Source organism: Oryctolagus cuniculus, chromosome 14 (assembly GCF_964237555.1).
Source record: "Oryctolagus cuniculus chromosome 14, mOryCun1.1, whole genome shotgun sequence".
Lineage (NCBI taxonomy): Eukaryota > Metazoa > Chordata > Mammalia > Lagomorpha > Leporidae > Oryctolagus > Oryctolagus cuniculus.
Window position 1 is genome coordinate 32,397,251 of NC_091445.1, and position 19,041 is coordinate 32,416,291.

At 40.9% G+C, this 19,041-nt stretch overlaps 1 protein-coding gene across 4 annotated transcripts in view; it reads left to right on the forward strand.

Moving 5' to 3' along the window:
• Positions 1 to 19,041, forward strand: part of MAN2A1 (mannosidase alpha class 2A member 1) — a 169,822-nt gene that overhangs the window by 32,263 nt on the left and 118,518 nt on the right. For all 4 annotated transcript variants that reach the window (XR_011381959.1, XR_007922515.2, XM_051853587.2 and 1 more), the window contains one exon: positions 6,930 to 7,101. Coding sequence is in view for 2 of the 4 variants with exons in the window: in XM_051853587.2 (XP_051709547.2) it covers positions 6,930 to 7,101 (172 nt within the window). In the remaining 2 variants the exon portion in view is untranslated. The remainder of the gene's footprint in view (positions 1 to 6,929; positions 7,102 to 19,041) is intronic.

The following is a 19,041-nucleotide window of genomic DNA, read 5'->3' on the forward strand; positions in this document are numbered from 1 at the left end:
ATAGCTCTCCAGATACCTGTTTTTAAGAGATCTCTAGAATTTATGTATTGAAGTCCCTTTTCTAGAGTGAGACAGTTGCATTGGTTTGAGCTCTCACTGGATGTCGTTTCTTGAGGAGCACATATGTCAGTTCGTTCCTGAAAGATCCAGCTGGTTGTTGAACGTCTCCTGATTCCCTTCATTTCATTATCTTTGTCTTTGAAGTAGGGGGTGCTTCAGAGCTATCCAGTGCACTAGGAATGCTCCTACGCTTCTGAAATTTACCATGTTCCATGCACTGTTCTAGACATTTTACATACATGGAGTCCATTACACCACTCAGCAGCTTCATAACAGAGTGCTGCTGTTGCAGTCAGATCATAGATAAGAAAGGAGGCAGAAGAGAGTGTAAATGATGTATGTGTGCATGTGTGCATGGCAGGACTGGATTTGAACCCAATCTGGACTGAAACTCATTCTTTTGTATGACTTTGCCTTCGGTGGGGAGGAATGTCTATTAGTATTGTCAAATCAAAGATCATCTACTTTGATATTAACGATCACACACACACACACACAAAAAACTGTTAACTGCCTTGCACAAGTGGCTACCTCACTGTGTTATTTCCTGCCTCTTTTTCCTTTAGATTTTTCTAGTCAGTGTTTATTGAAATGGATATCATTATCCTTAAATACCACATTAGTACATGAGATGGTCAGTGGTTTTCATCATTGCTACATTTTTTTACAATTAAGGAATGATTTAGAAGCAGTATTTTCCAGCTTTTCAAGTGGTTTCTTCTAGAAACTTTGATAATTTGCTCAGTATTTGGTTGACTATAAGGCTAAGTAGTTAGGGTGGGCATTTGGTACAGTGGTTATTAATGACCGTGGATCTGGACACCTACAGCCTGTATCCAAATGCCTGGATTTGAATCTGTGGCTTCACTTCTGATTCGAGCTTCTTGCTTGTGTGCACCCTGAAAGATAGCAGGTGATGGCTCAAGCGATTGCATCCCCGCCACCCATGTGGAAGACCTAGATTATGTTCCAGGCTTCTGGCTTTGGCCTGGTCCAGCCCTGGCTGTTGTAGACATTTGAATAGTGATCTGGTGGTTGGAAGATCTCTGTCTGTCTCTGTTTCTCTCTGTGCCTTTCAAATCTAAATCCATTAAATAAATATTTTTTTAAATGTGAAGTTCCCTTATTTACCCTGACAGTGCCCATCAAAGGAAGTCATTTTTTTTCTTTTTATTTCTGAGAATTTCTCTTTTTTATTTATTTTCATTAGTTCAAGCAACTAAGCTTTTGGGGGGATGTGACTCTTTAGACTGCTTTCAGTGTTAGATGCTCATAGATGAGATTCTTATGAAGGGAGGGGAATTACTTTGTGGCATAGATTTAGAAATTATTTTGGTGGTTGATCTCCCAGTCACAGATATCAAATGTCAAGGTATGCAAATCTTTTAAATTAAATGACACTTAAAAAAGCATGCAGTAAGAGGTCACAGTTGCACTTTATCCATACTACACAGCTGCAGGATGAACAAAACCCCAGCTGTCCTAATGGTGATGGAAATAGCTTGTTGTGGTATAGGGTAAAATTTCCAGTGACAGCATCTTTAATGCATTGAATAAAATGCTGTATCTCAGACATCTTAATGGATGCAAAGCTGATATGCTTAGAAAACCATTATATGACACAAAATTACCTGGACAAAAGATTAGATGATTTTGGAAACCGGAGTTCAGAAGCAGCTAGAAGAATCAGAAGATTTATAGGTCTCCAAGGACGCAAGGTTCTTTGGGTACCTGGGTCGGCTTCCTCTTTGTCTCTCCCTATGTCTCCTCCTAGAGACTTCAGTGGGTTATTAAATTCTCTCCCTTTTTTCTGTGCTGTCTCTCATTTCCCTTTGTCTCCTTCCTCTGCATTTCATAGCCATGTTTTAAATACAGTGGTCTTGGTTTCTGGTTCTCACTCTGCTTTACCTTTCAGTCTCTCCTTTACGCTCCTGGTACAGTTATTTTTGAAAGCAGAGATCAGAAAACGTCCTTTCTCCTAAGTTTTCCATAAGAAACAAGAATGGCGTAGTAGGTTTTCAGTGATCTAGCCCCCGCTTCTGTTGCTCTATTTCTCATATTCCCACCACATACCCTGCAACACACCTCTGTGGCTTCCCCACATGCTGTCCCCCTGGGATGGAACTTCCACCCTTCTGCTCTCTCCAGATGAGGACTCATCTAAGAGTCTCTCTCCGTTTCCTCTGGTAGGACTTTACCATTTCTTTGCTCTCCCAGCATTTGTTCGTATTTTCTCTGTAGTATCTGTTTTCATTTAGCTTTGCTTTATTGCTCTGCCCTTATTAAATGCTCTGTACGTGTCTGAATGAATAAAGCCCAACATTAATTAAGAGTCTTTTACAGTTTATCAGAGGTGAAAAACAAGCTTAACTTTTACCAGAAATGTTGGAGTTAAAATTAATCAGCAGCAGATTTGAGGAATAGTCATACCAATTAAAATTGCACATCGTCCCATAAGTATGAGACTGGATATTGCAGTTGAATATTAAGGAATTAACAAGTGATGGAAGAAACTTGTTGATTATTTGTTGATAGAGAATAACTTAATTACTAAATCAAAGGAGCTTCTTAGAAAATGAACCCTGTTTGTATTTATTTTTAAATTTGTTAGTACATTGAAATGAAAATAAGTTAAAGCTTAAGTTGCCTGCTTTATATGCTTATTTTCAGTAGGTTTCTTATCTGCATATAGATATTTGTGCCTCAGAATCTTTTCCTGTTTTCCTAAAAGAACAGAGCATATTTAACTATTGAGCAGAATTAATGTGCTGATTAAAAATTATTACTAAATTTAGTAATTACTAAATTACTAAAATTAATATTTAGTAGCTAAAACTGCTAACAGTGGTAACAGTGCTTTGGGAGAGGGTGGTACCTTCCTAGGGATGGGCCTTTTAAATCGTGTTGGACAGAACCTTTAAAATATAAATATTGAGGAACTTAGAAGTGTTGGACAAATGTGATTAGGTTAACATCAGGCCCGACTGTGAACATAGTAACGTTGACGGTGTGGTATCTTTGTACATTTGGTTTAATTTCTAGTTAGGGTAATAAGTTTGCATTTAGAGTCCCATAGTTGTTTCTCAGTCTCTCTGGCCCGATCCTTCATTCATCTGAGCCTCTGCTCTTCTGTATTTGCTGCACCAGGTGCTGGTTTAAAGTTTGGGTTATTGTGTGTGCCCAGGCCTGCTTCTGAAATTTGCAGGATCTGAGGCAGGAGGTAGAAGGCCTTTGTAGAAACCCATACACCCTTGGTCTAAACATTTAAACATTATAAATTCAAGTAACAAGTTCCCCCAAAAAGTAGATCCCATGTTCCTGCCTTAGAAGTGGCTCAGTGATCTAGAAGGCTGAGTGAGGTGCAGACTGCTCTCGTTCAGTTTCCCCCTGGGGTGTGGTGGTATGTGCACAGAGCTTGCCAGCCTTGGGGGGCAGCCCAGCCCCTCTTCTCCTGTCAGACCTGGCCCTACTCCAAAGGAGAAAGGGCTTTGTTTGCTGACGCCTGGGTGCTCTGTTGATAGCTCCTGCAGACTGCAGCCTCCTGGCCTCTGCTCAGCCTGTGGAGTGTCCCACTTGCAGGATTCAGTGCCTTTATGCTGCAAGACTTAGCGAAGAACTGTGCAGGCTTTGGATGTTAGCTTAGTGCTTTTTTGGACACAGACACTCCCTGGGTGACCAAGTTCTTTGTCCTGTGGGTTTATCCTATGGAAAGCAGTGTGGACAGTGGAAGAGTGGGGAGATCTTTCCAGAGTCCAGGGTTCAGGGGCGGGTTCCTCTTAACCAGGTCTTCAGGGTGGTCTTGTTTTGAACTGTGCTTGTCTTGAACTAAATAAAATCCAGTGTTGCTCAGGAGGCTCCCTCAGATTTCCACATAGTCTCTAGACTTTCAAGCTATGATCAAGAGCCCCAAATTTTAAAAATAAATCATGATTTGTTCGTGAATATTACTGGGTGCCTAATTATTCTTACACATTGAAAATAGGCAACAAAGTTCCTGACTTTATTAGTTTTTGATCTTAGAACTTAAAAAAAATCAGTGCTATTGAATTTGCATTTTTGCTTTGTAGAACTTCTAATTCACTCCTTGTTTTAAATATTTCTCCACTTATTTAAAATAGCTACTAGTTCTTTTATGAATAGTAGTGTTGTTGGAATGAAAAGAATAAATTGAAAAGTATTCTTAATGCTGTTCTAGCCCTGATTCAATTTCCAAATGTATTCAAGGGAAAGAAAAAAGCTGTGAATTGACCACTTAAGTAAATCAGTTTGCAACTCCATGTCCTGAGATTATTAAATCTAGAGGTAGGAATCTAATTTTATGTCACCAAATCTCATCTCTTACAACTTCTCATAAAATACTATCTTTCTGATTGGTCTCATGTTAATATACAATTGTAGTTTTTTACAGTAATTTAGAAAAAGAAGAACCAGTTCGGTGTGAAAGGGAATACTTGATTACTCTATTGTATAAGAGCAATAAAAGCTAATTTGCTGTTATATTACTCAATATTGAAAGCTGCAAGAGGCTATCTTTCAGTTCATTCTTTATTAATTGTGTTATATTGTAGTGGCATTAGTATCTATTATAGATGAGTTTTATGGAAAGCTTTTACATTCACATCTCTGGGCTTGTATTTTGGCTCATGTAAATATCTTTGACGTATTTTCTGCCTGATTGTTGAAGAGCAAATGAAGTGTTGAAGGGAAAATGGATTAATCAGGCAGTGTGATTCTTCTGAAAACTCTTCTGACAAACTAGTCTTTGAAATGGTCTTAGCTCCTAACAAATTATAGCTGCTGAAAATAGTTATGCTTTAAAAAAATCCTTTTACTTACTGATCTTCATGAAGACTAGCCCTTCTAAGATTTTCTTTCATGCTAGATTACTGGAATTTTATTAAAATAATTTTAGAAGTATCCTACTATTCATAGTTATGTAATTTACTTAGTAGCCAGATAATTAATAGTTTTGATCTTTGTTAACACTTAGATAAAAGTATATGTGATATCTTAAAGATAGTAACTCTAATAGAGCCATTTAAATAATTTACACGGTTCTTGTTACACATATATAACAACAACAACATATAGAAATACATTTGATATACTTGTGAATTCAGCTCAGTGTATAGGTATTATGTTTAATATAATAGATTGCATTCAGTAAAATGATGCTAATTGATAAGGTAAATTCTCCCCACAGTCTTGACTTTTGGATAGTATTAGCACTCATTTATTGTAGGTCTGTAGTAGTTTGCTAGGGCTGTGTTGACAAAGTACCTTAAACAGCAGAAATTTGTTTTCTCATTGTCAAAATATTTGTATTCTCTACCACAAGAGATTTTTATTTTTATTTTTACTTTTTTTGCCAGCAAATAGAGCACATAATTGAATATTAACTTAGTTCTAGATGGACAAAGAATACAGCCATTTGGACCCCTGTATTTCGTTCTGTATCGTGTGTGAGGATTGGAAGCAATCAGCAGCAGCTCATTCTGTATGTGTAGAAACTCTGTTCACTGTAGGATTTCATAGATGAGGACGGGTTACTTTCAGAGAGTCTACTTTGCTTCCCACCAGTAAGGTTGCAGGTTTTTGCATTGGCCATTTTAGCGATCTGCCTGAAGGGCTATGTTTGGGCATGTGGGTCTTGTTACAAATGTTTCCTAGACCTAAATTGCAAATGTCTTCAGATTTTCAGAATATTAGAGAAGCAGTAGGAAAAATGAGACAACTAAGTTTTTGTCAACATACACAATTCCCTTTTGAGAGAACTTTACATGGATGTGCACACATTTATTGTTGGGTTGGTACCACTTTGGGCATATAAAAAACTGAATAGTGGGTTGCCGCTCCCCGATTCGTGGAGGAACGACACTGGACCCTGCGCTGTTCTTTTTGCCTGGCCCTTTCCCGGGTTTGTTGCCAGTCCTTCCCGGGTTTGCTGCCACCCCGCCTCCGCGGAGGGGCGGCACCCCTGCTGCTTTCCCCGCTTCCGTGGAGGAGTGGCACACCACCGGCGGGCTCTCTCAGGGGTTGCTCAGATGTTATCCGGATGTTCCTCAGGTGTTCCCAGTGCATGTTGTCTCTCTCCTCCTTTATAGTCTTCTTCCACCAATCCATGGTCTGCTACCCACACGCCGAGCACGCTGCTCTCCTCCAATCAGGAGCAGGATCAGCTCCTGCAGTTTATCAGTTGAATTGGCGAGGCAGCTGCGTAGAAGTTGTTTGGTCTCTCTCTCAGTGCCATATTGTGGGAGAGCAGATGCATAGAATTAGTCCTAGTTCCAGTAATTTAGTCTAGTCTCAGTTGCTCCCCACAGTGGGTGGCCTTTGGGAACAAATGCCTGTTTGGGGAAGAATTCTGTTTCTCAAGATTCATATTGGTGTTGCAGTTACCTTATTGCTATGTGGCTTGCTTTTAGTGTAGCCTATGTTTGCAGTTTTCTTGGTTTACTTACTTTATTAGGTGAGGAATTTTAGATGTGACATGAAGATAAAATGCTTATTCCAACATTGTGAGAATGCTATTGTCAACTTGTTAACACTGCTTACATTTTTAAGCTTAGAAGCATGGTAATTATTAAGTGTAAATAACTGCTGTTTGATTTTAGGTCTTCCTTCTCTGTTTTTTTTCCTCGTGGTCAGAATTTGTGCAGTTTTCAAGAGTTTTTTCACTGTTCACAGGTTTTTGAATCTTGTGTTAACTAAACTGGAATTTGACTGATTGAAAACACTTGTTAATTTTTAAGTATGCCTTTATGTGAAGGAAGCATCTAAGGGTATCCAAAGGTAATGCAATAGAATGTAACTGAGTTGAATCAGCCATGTGAATCAGATCTTTGTGATATATTTGTGTCTTGATTCAGGTTGGTTGAAGACTTTCAATGACTACTTTAGAGACAAGACTCAGTATATTTTTAATAACATGGTCCTAAAGCTGAAAGAAGACTCAAGCAGGAAATTTATGTGGTCTGAGATCTCCTACTTTTCAAAGTGGTGGGACATTATAGATACTCAGAAGAAGGATGCTGTTAAAAGGTTTGTTTTACAACTTTTTGATACTTGGTCATGTTAAAGGTTATAGAGTGAAACAAGTGTTGACTCTTTAAAAGGTAAATCTGTCTTATTTATATCTGAAGCTTAAGATACTTCTCCACATTCTTTTTCCATTGATTTTGATGTGTCTCTGCAGAAGTGATTTGAAACTTTTCCTTTGAAATTCATATGCTCCAACTTTGTCCTAGAAATGTAATTATTAGGCCAAAAGGGCTTAATCTTTTTTAAGATTTTTTTAAGCATAAAATCAAAGTGACCCCTCTAAAGTTTATCACATTATATTTTTCAAGCTCCCATATGGAAATGTTCCAGTTTCTCTGCCTCTTGGCCAACAATATCAATTTTGAAAACATTGGACAATTTGATGTTTGAAAATATTTAAGCCATTTTTGATTGGTAACAGTTTTGCATAGTTTAGGTTTTTTGTAACTTACTGGAGTATACTTTTTCTCACTAATTTTTAGGAAGGTGTGTGTGTATATATATATAAACATATGTATTATATACTGTATATGCTATCCAAGTATTTCAAAAAGTCTGTAGACAAAAGGAATTAAAAGGTAAGTTTATTTTGGTTTAAAACTTTGAAATTCATGCATATGAGGAGCCTTCCAAAAAGTTCACACAAAATGTATATTGGGAAACAAGTGCATGGATTTTTAAATTTATATTTTAATTTTGTTTTCCTACAAACTTTCTGATATGATCTTGTAGATATTCATTACCCCTTATTTATCCTCAAATTCTTATTTTCTCCTAAATTCATAGTGCCTGATATACAGCCAACCTATTAATCTTTTATTTTCATATTGTTTTTATTGTCATATTTAAAATGGTCCTTCCCAATCTAGAGGTCATTTTCCTTCTTTTACCATTCACGTTTTAAAATCCTATAGTTTATTTATTTATTTATTTTTGACAGGCAGAGTTAGACAGTGAGAGAGAGAGAGAGAAAGGTCTTCCTTCTGTTGGTACCCCCCCCCCCCCAAATGGCCGCTGCGGCCAGTGTGCTATGCCGATCTGAAGCCAGGAGCCAGGTGCTTCCTCCTGGTCTCTCATGCGGGTGCAGGGCCCAAGCACTTGGGCCATCCTCCACTGCCCTCCCGGGCCACAGCAGAGAGCTGGACTGGAAGAGGAGCAACTGGGGCAGAATCCGGCGCCCCAACCTGGAGTAGAACCCGAGGTGCCGGCGCCTCAGGCGGAGGATTAGCCAAGTGACCCGTGGCACTGGCCTGGAATTTATTTTTTAAGATTTTTGTTTTTTATTTGTTTGAAAGGCAGAGAGAGTGAGTGACAGAGACACAGGGTAAAAGATATTCCATCCACTGATTCACTCTGCAGTGCCTATAAGAGCCAGGGCTGGGAATTCATTTTAGATTTCTCACTTAGATGCCAGGGAACCAAAACTTAAGGCATCAGCTGCTTCCTCTCAGGGTGTGCATTAGTGGGAAGCTGGAATTTAGAAGTGGAGCTGAGACTCAACCCCATTGTTGATCGTGCCCCTGTTTTTTTTTTTTTTTTTTTTTTAATATTGTATGATGGGATGTTCTCTGATAAGCAGGCATCTCTGTTCTCAGAACTTGAATATTATCATGCATTGTTTTATTTGTTTAATCCTATGTATCACTTACTGTATCAGTCTCTGCTCTAGATAGTCGACACAACAGGCCTGTGAAGCAGATACCATGATTGTCTTTACTCTGCATCTCAGGGCATCAGTGTGCCGGGGTCATCCCACTAGAACATGGCTGCACTGTGTTGTCTTAGTCCAGGCTGTCTCGCTCAGGGGCTGTGCTGTTGCTCCTCCCTGAGAGTTCAGTAGTCCATCCTATCCTACTGATTGGAAATGCCACTTTTATTGTATTTAAATATGCATTGGTTTCTGGGCTTTTGGCCTGTTTCACAGGCTTTCCTGTGGGTTGGTTAATTGTTGCTGCTCTACCATAGTCTCATTAACTGACAGGTTAAGTTTTCCCCTTGTCTTTCTTTATTGAAAGCTTCTTTTAATGAATGACCTTTAATTTTTCCAAAGAGCTTTAGAATTAATTTGTTAATTTCTGTCCAACCAAAAACAAAATCTCTTTGGATTTTGATAGAAACTGACATAAGCATTTAAAAGCAATTTGAGCAGAATTGATTTTCTATCCTATTTATTGAAGCATTCCCCCCTCCCACCCATAGCAGGCTTCAGGTGGTTGCGTGGCTGGCTAGGAAGGCACCATAGTGCAGGCTGTGCACCCCCATGAGTACCAGGAGGAACCCAGTAACCATTGTAAGGAGAGGTCCAGCCACTCTTCTACTCCAGCCGAACTGTGCCTGTCAGGTTGTCCCTTCGGTTACCCAGGACAACCTGGAAATCTAAAATGTCACGAAACATACTTTGACTTTTTAAACTGAAATGTGAGTAGCTAATTTAGATTAATGTACACAGGTGGGCGCATGTGTGCTTGCACGCGTGCACATGCACATAAACACACTCTCACAGAGCCAAGTAGAACATGTTTCTGAATTCTTAGTTTAGATTTGGCTACCTACTAGCTTGCAACCTTTTAAAAGTAAGAACTTCCCTATACTTCAAAGCCATGTGAAACTGGTGTTATAGAAGTAATTCTTTTACTAAGTTTAAGATTAAATTTTTTGTTTGTTTAGATCTAACATTATTCTTGAGAACAAATAATACTTTATATTTTCTAAAACTATAATCTTAGATATTTTACTCAGATTGTTCAGATTTTAAAAAATTTATCCCTTCTGTATTTTTCCTCATTGTTTCTTTTGGGACTCTGTCCCCCACCCCCCATCTTCATTACACTGGCTAAAGCTCTGGTATTTTTGTTGGTTTTTGCCCACCCTGTTACTCCCCAAGAACCTTTTTATATTTTACCTGTTATTACTCTGAATCTCTGTGCTTTCATCTTTTGTAATTCCTTTTACCAGCACTGACTAATGCTAAATGTGCCAGTCCATTTATATTAACAAAGGACACCTCTCCATCTGCATTTTTGCCTTTCAGCACTGCTCAAGCTAGCTTTTAAATTTCTATGTCATTTTTTCATTACTGTATTTCCCGCTAAATGTCCTGAGACTCTGGTTATTATTTGTTCCTTGACTTGAGTATGGCAGAAAAATTTTCAGTTTGCAAGCGTTGTTTTTTCCCAAGTTGTGCTTGACTAAAAACCAGCTTTAACATCATGTGGTCATTGACTGTGGACCACACACTTTCGTTCTCCAGCTAGCTGGTGAAAGTGGGTGTTGGGAGCACATGTGCTTTGTGACTGGGAAGTGGTGGCAAAAGCTTTCTGAAATCTGATGGGAAGTTGCACAGAGATGTGGATGGCTGTGGTGCATAACACACAGTGAATGAGGGAGCTGGTGGATGTCTGAGGCACGGGTGTGATCTCGTGTTTCTGCGTGGTGTGGCGCCGTTTTCTGCCTTCACTGAGCGTTCCTCAAGGAGTCAATTGTCTATAAGCCAAACAAAATTTCTTCCCAGTCACTTAGCGAGGAATTCCTGTTTTGAAAAGAAGCATTTTTAACAGAATTGACTGTACTTTTTTCTTGCTACTGTTCTTTGATTTGGGTATTTCTGTACTTGCCTGACCTTTGTTATTAGCTCATTCATTCCTTTATTCACAATAGATGATTCCTGAACATCGGCTATCAGGTAGGGACTGGAAAGCACCGGCCACTCCAGGCCTGGAATTGTGTGTCTCATCGTTGACCATTCACCCTCTTTTCTCCTTTTCATGACTGACTCTGCTGTCACCACCACACTTTGGTTGTAGCTTTGTTTGGATTTGCCTGGCCTGGGCTGCCCTTCTCGTTCTTTCTTTAAGGACAGCTGCTTTGGTAGTAGCTGAAAAGGCTGATCACTGGGCCAGGCCACCTGGATTCAGATTCCTCCTGTTTACGGTGTAATTGTGGACAGGTGACTTAACCTCTCTGCATCTCAGATTCTTTATTTGTCAAATAAGAATGGTTTTGGGGCCTAATTTATTCCAGTTTTATGAGGATTGAAGTAATACAAATGAAAAACCAAACACAGTGCACACTGCAGTTTTTTGATACCCGGTAAACATTAGTGATTCTTACTATTTTAACTTTGATTTGCCATTTTGAGTATTTCCCTTGGAATTTATAAGTTCTAAAGTCATCTTGAGAGTCTTTTTTCAAAAGGAGAGTTTAAGTATAAAATTTGTTTTGTATCTTAAAAGAGCTTCATTATATCATGCCCCATGCCCCATTGATAACTTTTTTTCCCCACCTGGGCTCAGATGTTTTTAGCATTTTTTAAAACTATATTCATGGAATTCTATGTTTTCACCAAATTATATATCTGGATTTGTATAATTTTCATCATACATGTTTCTTAAACTTATGTGTCTTTAATTTTAGTTTTCTATATTGCTAATTGACTACTGCTTTTGTTTTAGAACCTGGTTTTTTAGTCTCTAGCCCCCCTTTCTCATATATTTACCACATGGGCAGGGGGAGGGGATTTTTTTCAAGGGTCTGTTTCCAATCCAGTGCTTCCTAGCATCAAATATGCCTTTCTGTCAAGCAGTGCTTGGTTTTAACTGTAGCTCTGTGATCTTTATATCATTGTGCATAAATCTAGATATTTTCCCTTTTTTACCTATCCTTGAGCAAGATCAGCTGCATCCACACCTGGAATTTGTCCCAGTGCAGCGTAACTGGCCTCAAATGCTGGCCGTTTCCTTGCTGTGAGTAATAGCGAGCAGGGGCTAGCCAGCGGCCAGTCCACCTGATTTCCTTTTGGGAAACCGTCTCTCCTGCAGGAAACTTGTATCCTCTGTGACCTGATCTCAGTGAGTCAGCACATTATTAACCAGGGTTTTGCATCTTTAGAGAGTGAAGTAAGGCTGGCAGATGGAAGGGAGGGAGACTTGCAGGCCCTGCCTCACAGCACCCTCATCTGTAGGACTCTTCCTGTCCTTTGTCGAGGTCCCCGCAGCACACCTGTCACTTAGATTCAGTCTGTCTTCAGGTCCTTGTGGCTGGAAGAGTCCCAGTGCAGTTGCTTTCCAGAGTCAGTTCATGTTGCTTGTGGACAACACAGCCAGCTGCTGGTTTCCACCTTATTTCCTCTGTTGGAGAATTAGATCCTGGAACATGATTTGAGCTTCTAGGATTCAGCATCTGGGGAAAGTGCCAGAATCACTTGTGAGATCAGAAAGGCCACATCCATGCGTTTTCCTTTCCATGGAGCTGCTGAGCCTGGGGCTGGCTTTCTACATGCAGCTTTCTCTGTGTGTGGTTTGTCTGAATGCGCTGCTCCACGGGGCCTAGGGCAGGGTCCAGCTCCAGCTAAAGGAAGCTGGGCCTGCTGTCTGCTGTGTTTTATAAGGGGAGGCTGTGCTTGCCTCCCTCCCTCCCAGTGTGTCTGTGTCAGCACCCAGTCTTCAGCAGCAGTCACAGGGTGTGGAGTACAGTGGAGCCCTCACAACTGTGGAGGGTGAAGGATGGATGGGCACTGTGATTAGACCTGTCCCAAGATTCCGCTTTGTCTTAGCCCTTGGCCTTCCGGATTCAGAGCAGTTACCAGCATCTCGGAATTCTCCATTTCTGAGTTGGGACGCCATGCTGATTTTATGCAGGGAGCTTGCGGGTTACTGCTAGTTGAATTCTGGTTTCCTATACACTGTATCTGGCAGAAATGCTGTCTGCCTTATGGAATGTGGATGGCCTCCTTCTCCTGGTCCTGTCTGGATGCAAGGTGCCTGCTCTCTTTCTCCCTGTTTTTCTCCTGTTGGCCATTTTACTTAGGTTGAACTGTATAAAATTGCTAACAAACATCTGATGGCTTTTCATGCAGAAAAATGACAGTTTCGTATGATTCAGCTAGTATTCAGGATGATAAGATACTGAGGGGAGAATGTAAATTGGAATCAAGTGCTCAATCCCTTGTCATACCTTCAGCTGCTTTCAAGAGCTGCTCTTTTGGCATTGGGAACTACTCTGAAATATAGGCCTGAAGCTTAGTATCATTTTGCTTAAAAAAGAAATTGTCTTATGGACGCTAATTAGGGCACTGAACTTTATTTCTGGCCAAGATAAGGTTGTTTCCCTTCTAGCTTTCATCATTCACTTTTATTCACTTACTGCGTTAACCGTGGAACTAGGGTAGTACCATTTTTTTCCCTACATACTTGTTTTTTGTTTTTTGTTTTTTGTTTTTTTTTTTTTTTTTTTTTTTTTTTGACAGGCAGAGTGGACAGTGAGAGAGAGAGACAGAGAGAAAGATCTTCCTTTTTGCCGTTGGTTCACCCTCCAATGGCCGCCGCGGACGGCGCGCTGCGGCCGGCGCACCATGCTGATCCGATGGCAGGAGCCAGGAGCCAGGTGCTTTTCCTGGTCTCCCATGGGGTGCAGGGCCCAAGCACCTGGGCCATCCTCCACTGCACTCCCTGGCCACAGCAGAGGGCTGGCCTGGAAGAGGGGCAACCGGGACAGAATCCGGCGCCCCACCGGGACTAGAACCCGGTGTGCCGGCGCCGCTAGGCAGAGGATCAGCCTAGTGTGCCGCGGCGCCGGCTTCCCTACATACTTAAACATAATATTCTTGATATTCGTTGCTGAAATATGTGTGTTTTGAGGAAAACTTAACAGATATTTAGATTTGTTCCATTTTTTAAAAATTCTTCTTATGTGCTAAGGGACATTACTGATCGCATTTTTTCGGCTCCTAATGTCATGCTCATGGAGTGGCTTGGCTTCACCTTTCTGAAGATGAGCTATGGATTAAACATCTGGCCCTAAATTTGTGAGCTAGCCCTTGCAGAGCAAGTTCCACGTAAGCCTGCCTTGTCCCCGAAGAATACCAAATGGCTGTGGGAACTAATGGAAACATAACTCAAAAACCCCATGATCTATGCGAGCAGATGCTTGTGGGGTTCTTACTCCACGGTGGCTGCAGTATGCTGCTCTTTGAAGCTTTTGAAAGTGAAAATCTGGTTAACTAAAAAGAGACCCATGCAACAAACATCTCTTTCTCTCTCTCTCTCTCTCTCTCTCTCTTTTTTTTTTTTTTTTTGGTGATCCAAAATAATGTAATGAATTATAGTGGATTTTAATGAAACCGCATGTCATAAAATAATGCACTTGTTTTCTGGCAGTGCCTGTTTTGTTTTGAAAAATCAACTGGTTGGTGAATGGCCTTTTAACTCTTTCGGCTTCATGTCTTCATATTTGGGTATTTTGGGCTAAGTGTAGTTAAACACTGTGTGATGTTTATGATACATGCATCCCCATGGGGACCCTGTTTCAGAGTCTAGCGCTGAGACATACGCCTCCCTGTGTCCCCAGCATCTTGTGCATGTCCCTTGGGGTGGTAGAGCAGTGTTTTACAGAGCATCTGTTTCTGCTGTTGGGACCTGTTCTCCTGGAGAAACCTGCCAAGTATTGGAACCTCACACAGTCTGCATTGTTTGCACCAAAGTCCTAGCCAGCCGCAAAGTGTGTGCCAGGTGGATGGACGAGACTTGCTTCATATGGACACTGTATCTTTACCACATTGCTGATTTCTTTGCCAAGAACGCGCACTTTTTCCCCTAGGTTCACATTTAAGTGAACCATCCACCTTATCCTGTTAGCTATCTTTGCTTGCTTATTGAAATCAGAGACATATCTGATGTGATTTTCTTAAATAATAAGAATCCATACCGAACTGGATATACATTTGAGTTTTCCTAGAACAGTGGGCATTAATGCTCTTATATGGGCTAAGTTGATCCTACATTTTATACAGGTCAGATTTTATGGTATTTAACCAAAGCTGCTGTAAAATTTGCGGAGCAGCACGAAGTTATGCTGTGCCTCAAGATACTTGGAGTCAGTGCAGATTTGAATTGAGTTAGAGCCTGAAGATGCTTAGCATGTCATCAGAGGGATCAAAGCAGTGCCAACTGGCTTTTAAAATAACTTCAGTTCTAGTGGTTGAAGCAGCAGTGTGCATTTCTTTTACAAAGTAGTCCCATCCCCACCCCCTCCACGCTCCAGTTCATCTTGAACGAGGCAGCTCTTTAGTTCCTCTCTCTCACTCGCTTCAGCTCCTGGCTTCTCTTTATGTCAAGGACACAGGGAAAGGCCACAAGGGACTTCTGAAATGCTCTGTCCACCCCTTGTCCATGCCTCCCTCGGGCCTCAGGGAAGATTTCTCTTTGCAGCATCGATGCTGACCATCGCCCTCCCCCTTGAAATTCTTCCCTTTTTGGCTTCTGTGACCTGAGCTCTGTCTTTGCAGCTTCTGTTGGTACAGTGCAGAGCATTCCTGTTTGCTGTCCTTTGTGCCCTTCCAGATTGGCCCCCTCTTGTCTGTGTGCTGATGCCCCTTGTGTTCCTCTCTGCACGTCGCATGCTTGCTGCTCCAGTTCCCAGCCATTGGGCTCTTCCAGCTGCAGACGTCCTTGTTACCAGCAGTAGGAGGAGCTAACACTTAGGGACTGTGTGCTGTGTGCCGGGCATATCTGAGCACTCACGAATTTGATCAGTCAATCCTTAGCGTCCTCATGAGTGAAGGTGCCTTGTTAACCTCATTGTGCTGTTGAGGAAGCTGGGGCAGAGGTGCCAAAGTAAGGCACATGTACAAGGTCACCCGGAGCCTGCCATTCCTCCTGAGCTTGGCCAGTTCTGCCCCTGCAGTATCTCTGGATCCTGACCCCTCGTTTCTTATCCTTTGTTCTCATGTACTACTGTTGAGACAAAGCTCCAGGTGAGCGCCTGATTGCAGCTGTGCCAGTTCCAGGTGTCCCGCACTTCACCTACAGAGTTAGGTTCCCATCTGTGAGTCTGACCACGGTGCTTGTTTGCTTCAGGGACCCTTCAGCATCAAAAAGTACAGACCAGTCTCCTTTGCGTGGCTACTCTGGCTTCTTCTGATTCCTCTCTGCACGACCACCCCCAGCTGCCTCACGCCCTACTCCCAGGCACAGGGGGCCACGTGGGTGTCCTCATGCACATGCTGTTTCTTGCCTCTTGGGAACTGGCCCTTGCGCTCAGCTTGAGGTTTGTTTGTTTTCCTGTTGTGCACTGGGTAGTTTGAATCCTACTCATTTCTCAAGACTCAGTGGAGATATTACCTCATCTCAGAAGCCTTCTCCTGTTTACTCCACCGTTCACTCAACAGATATTTATTGTGTTAAGCTCCGGGGATGCAGAGGTGAGCAAGACTGACCAGGTCCCAGCCCTCAGGGAAGAGGGAGAAGATACATAATTTAGCCTAGTCTTACAGTGCAGTGTTTTCCTCTGTGGAAGCAAGAAGTGGGCGTTGAAAGGCTTCCCGAAGAAAGTGATTGGTTTTCAAGCTGAAACTAGAAGGATCCAGTCAAGAAGGGGGTGTCAGAATGTAGGGAAGGAAGTCCAGGTTGTGGGAAGAGGATTGTGAGTATGGGCAGGGGCTGGAAGAGGATAGCCTGTTGAGGCACTTGTGAAAAGTGTTGGTACCATGCTGCTTTGCAAGCATGGATCTTAGAGAAGCTTTTAGTTAAGTCTGTTTTAGGAATTGGTTTTAATTTATTTACTACCAGTTGGTGACCATGTAGTTTTATTTCTGGTTATTCTGATATCTTTTATCTTTAATATATGCAGTGATTTTCTTTAATTCTTTTTCTAAAGAATCAAGTAGTTCTAATTTTTAAAGTTTTATTTATTTATTTGAATGGCAAAGTGAGAGAGAGAAAAAGATCTTCCTCATCCATTGGTTCACTCCCCAAATACTTGCAAGTGCTGGGACTGGGCTAGTATGAAGCCAGGAGCCTGGAGCTCCATCTGGGTTTCTTTTGTGGGTGGCAGGAAACCAAGTACTTGAGCTGTCATCTGCTGCCTCCCACATGCATCAGCAGGAAGCTGGAGCAGAAATGGAGGTGGGACTTGATCCCAGGCACCCAGATGTGGGCTGCGGGCATCCCCAGTAGCAACTTAACCCACTGTGCCACCACACCTGCCTCACAGTGCTTTCCTTTCCTTTTTTAAAAATGCTTTTCCGTATCTTGAATGAGCGTAGTTAGAACATACATGCGTGTTGAAACTTGATAGTTATCCCCAGCAGTATGTGAGAAAACCTGTTTCCACACATCATTGACATCGCAGTATGTTATACAATGTTTTGTTCTTTCTGGTCTGATAGGTGAAAAATGTCACCGCGTTGAAGTTTCCACTTTGCATTTCCTTTGGAGTGAGGTGAAATTTCTTTTCATCTGTGGGAAACCAGTTTTTTCTGCCATGACTGTTTTGTATCCTTTGTCTTTTCTTTCACATTATGAGAACCCTTTTGTGCTGTAGGAACCCTGAGTGCTCAGTAATGAACAAAGCACATGTATTCCAGCCTCTGGAGCTCAACAGTCTACTGGAGGAAAAGAAACAGTAAAACACGGATGTATAATTAAATTTCATTAGAAATACTATGAAAGAAATGCTGGGGCTTTTATGAAAGACAATGATTTAGGTGGGGTCTGGGTGGAATATGCTGGTTTGATAACAGTTAGTGATGTATCTCTGAGAGCCAACAAGGCACACACTGGATGGAAGAACCTTCCAGGCAGACAGAGAGCAGGGACAGCAAGCTGAGGGAAGGGGCTGTAGTGGGAATGCAATGAGGGAGAAATGATGAGAGGTCACTGATTTTCTCTCTTTTCCTCTTATATTACATCTTTAAAGATAGGCATCAACAAAATTTAAAAATAGGAGTTCCTCCAATTAATATATGGTGGGTTTTAAACCAAAGCTCATTTTTACTGTCTGTATTTATTCCTCATGAAAGGAAAATGAATCAGAGAATCTGATTAACAAATGTCTTTTGGGTATAAATTGATTCTCTGAGAACCTCTATCTTTCTGAATTTTCTATTTAACTTAATTTTTTATTTAGGAATGAAACCCTGTACATCATCTTGTATTATTTCAAATTTCCCCAGATGTATGATTAGAAATTCAACTCATTTTCTCATGTGAAATTAATTTGTGATTCTTTGAAGCTTGCTAAATGATGCATTGTTTGCTACTAAGTTGTCTGTAACGATTTCCCTATTAGGGAGAAAAGCTCTTTGAGTGTATCCCTCTGTGTGTGACCAAATTCCCAATGTCTGAGATGCTACACAGGGGAAAAGTGACACTCAGAGAAGACAGTCTGCAGCTTCTTGTGCTTCACAGTAAATTCTTATGTGCAAATTCTGCATTTAGGCAAAATGAGCAGTGACAGATATGCTCAGCTTAATTTTAATCGGTCATTTCCTTAAGCTTTTTATACCAAATTCTCCAGGACTGAAATAAAACATGGAAATATATTAATGCCTTTGGCAGTAGTCACAAGTCAACTCACCATTGTAAAAAGTGAAACATAAGCATTGTTGATTTTGAAGAGTGCTACCTCATTTCCTGATTTAAACACAAATGAACATACCTTTGAGGGTACTTCATAATGTCTGTGGAAAAATGGAATGAAAACTTATGTTTGTTTGGCTGCAAAAAGTTTAGAAAACCAGGCATAGTTTTTCATAGCATGCATTTTCTATAAACTTTGTGAAGATCCTCTTGCATTTGTGTGTGCGTGTGTGCATGTGTGTGTGTTTTCCTTTGTTTCCCTCACTTTCCTATAGCTTATTCTTTTTGATTTTAATTCTCATGTATCTTAGGAAACAGTGAGCAGGGTACATGTAAAAAAAATTGGCTAGGAATCAGACTGGGTAGAAACTAAGCCATAGACTCTATAGAGTATACATATCTTTTTTGATTTTATATTCCCCCTGCCTTTCACAGAGATAGTTCATTTGGTGCTGTTTAAACACTAAGTGAACAGAAATAGTTGGAAGTGCTTGTTGTACTGATAGGTAATTTTTTTCTGAAGATTGTACATACATACATACATATATGTATTTCCCCTGAAATCTTTATGTTATTGAGATCCTGC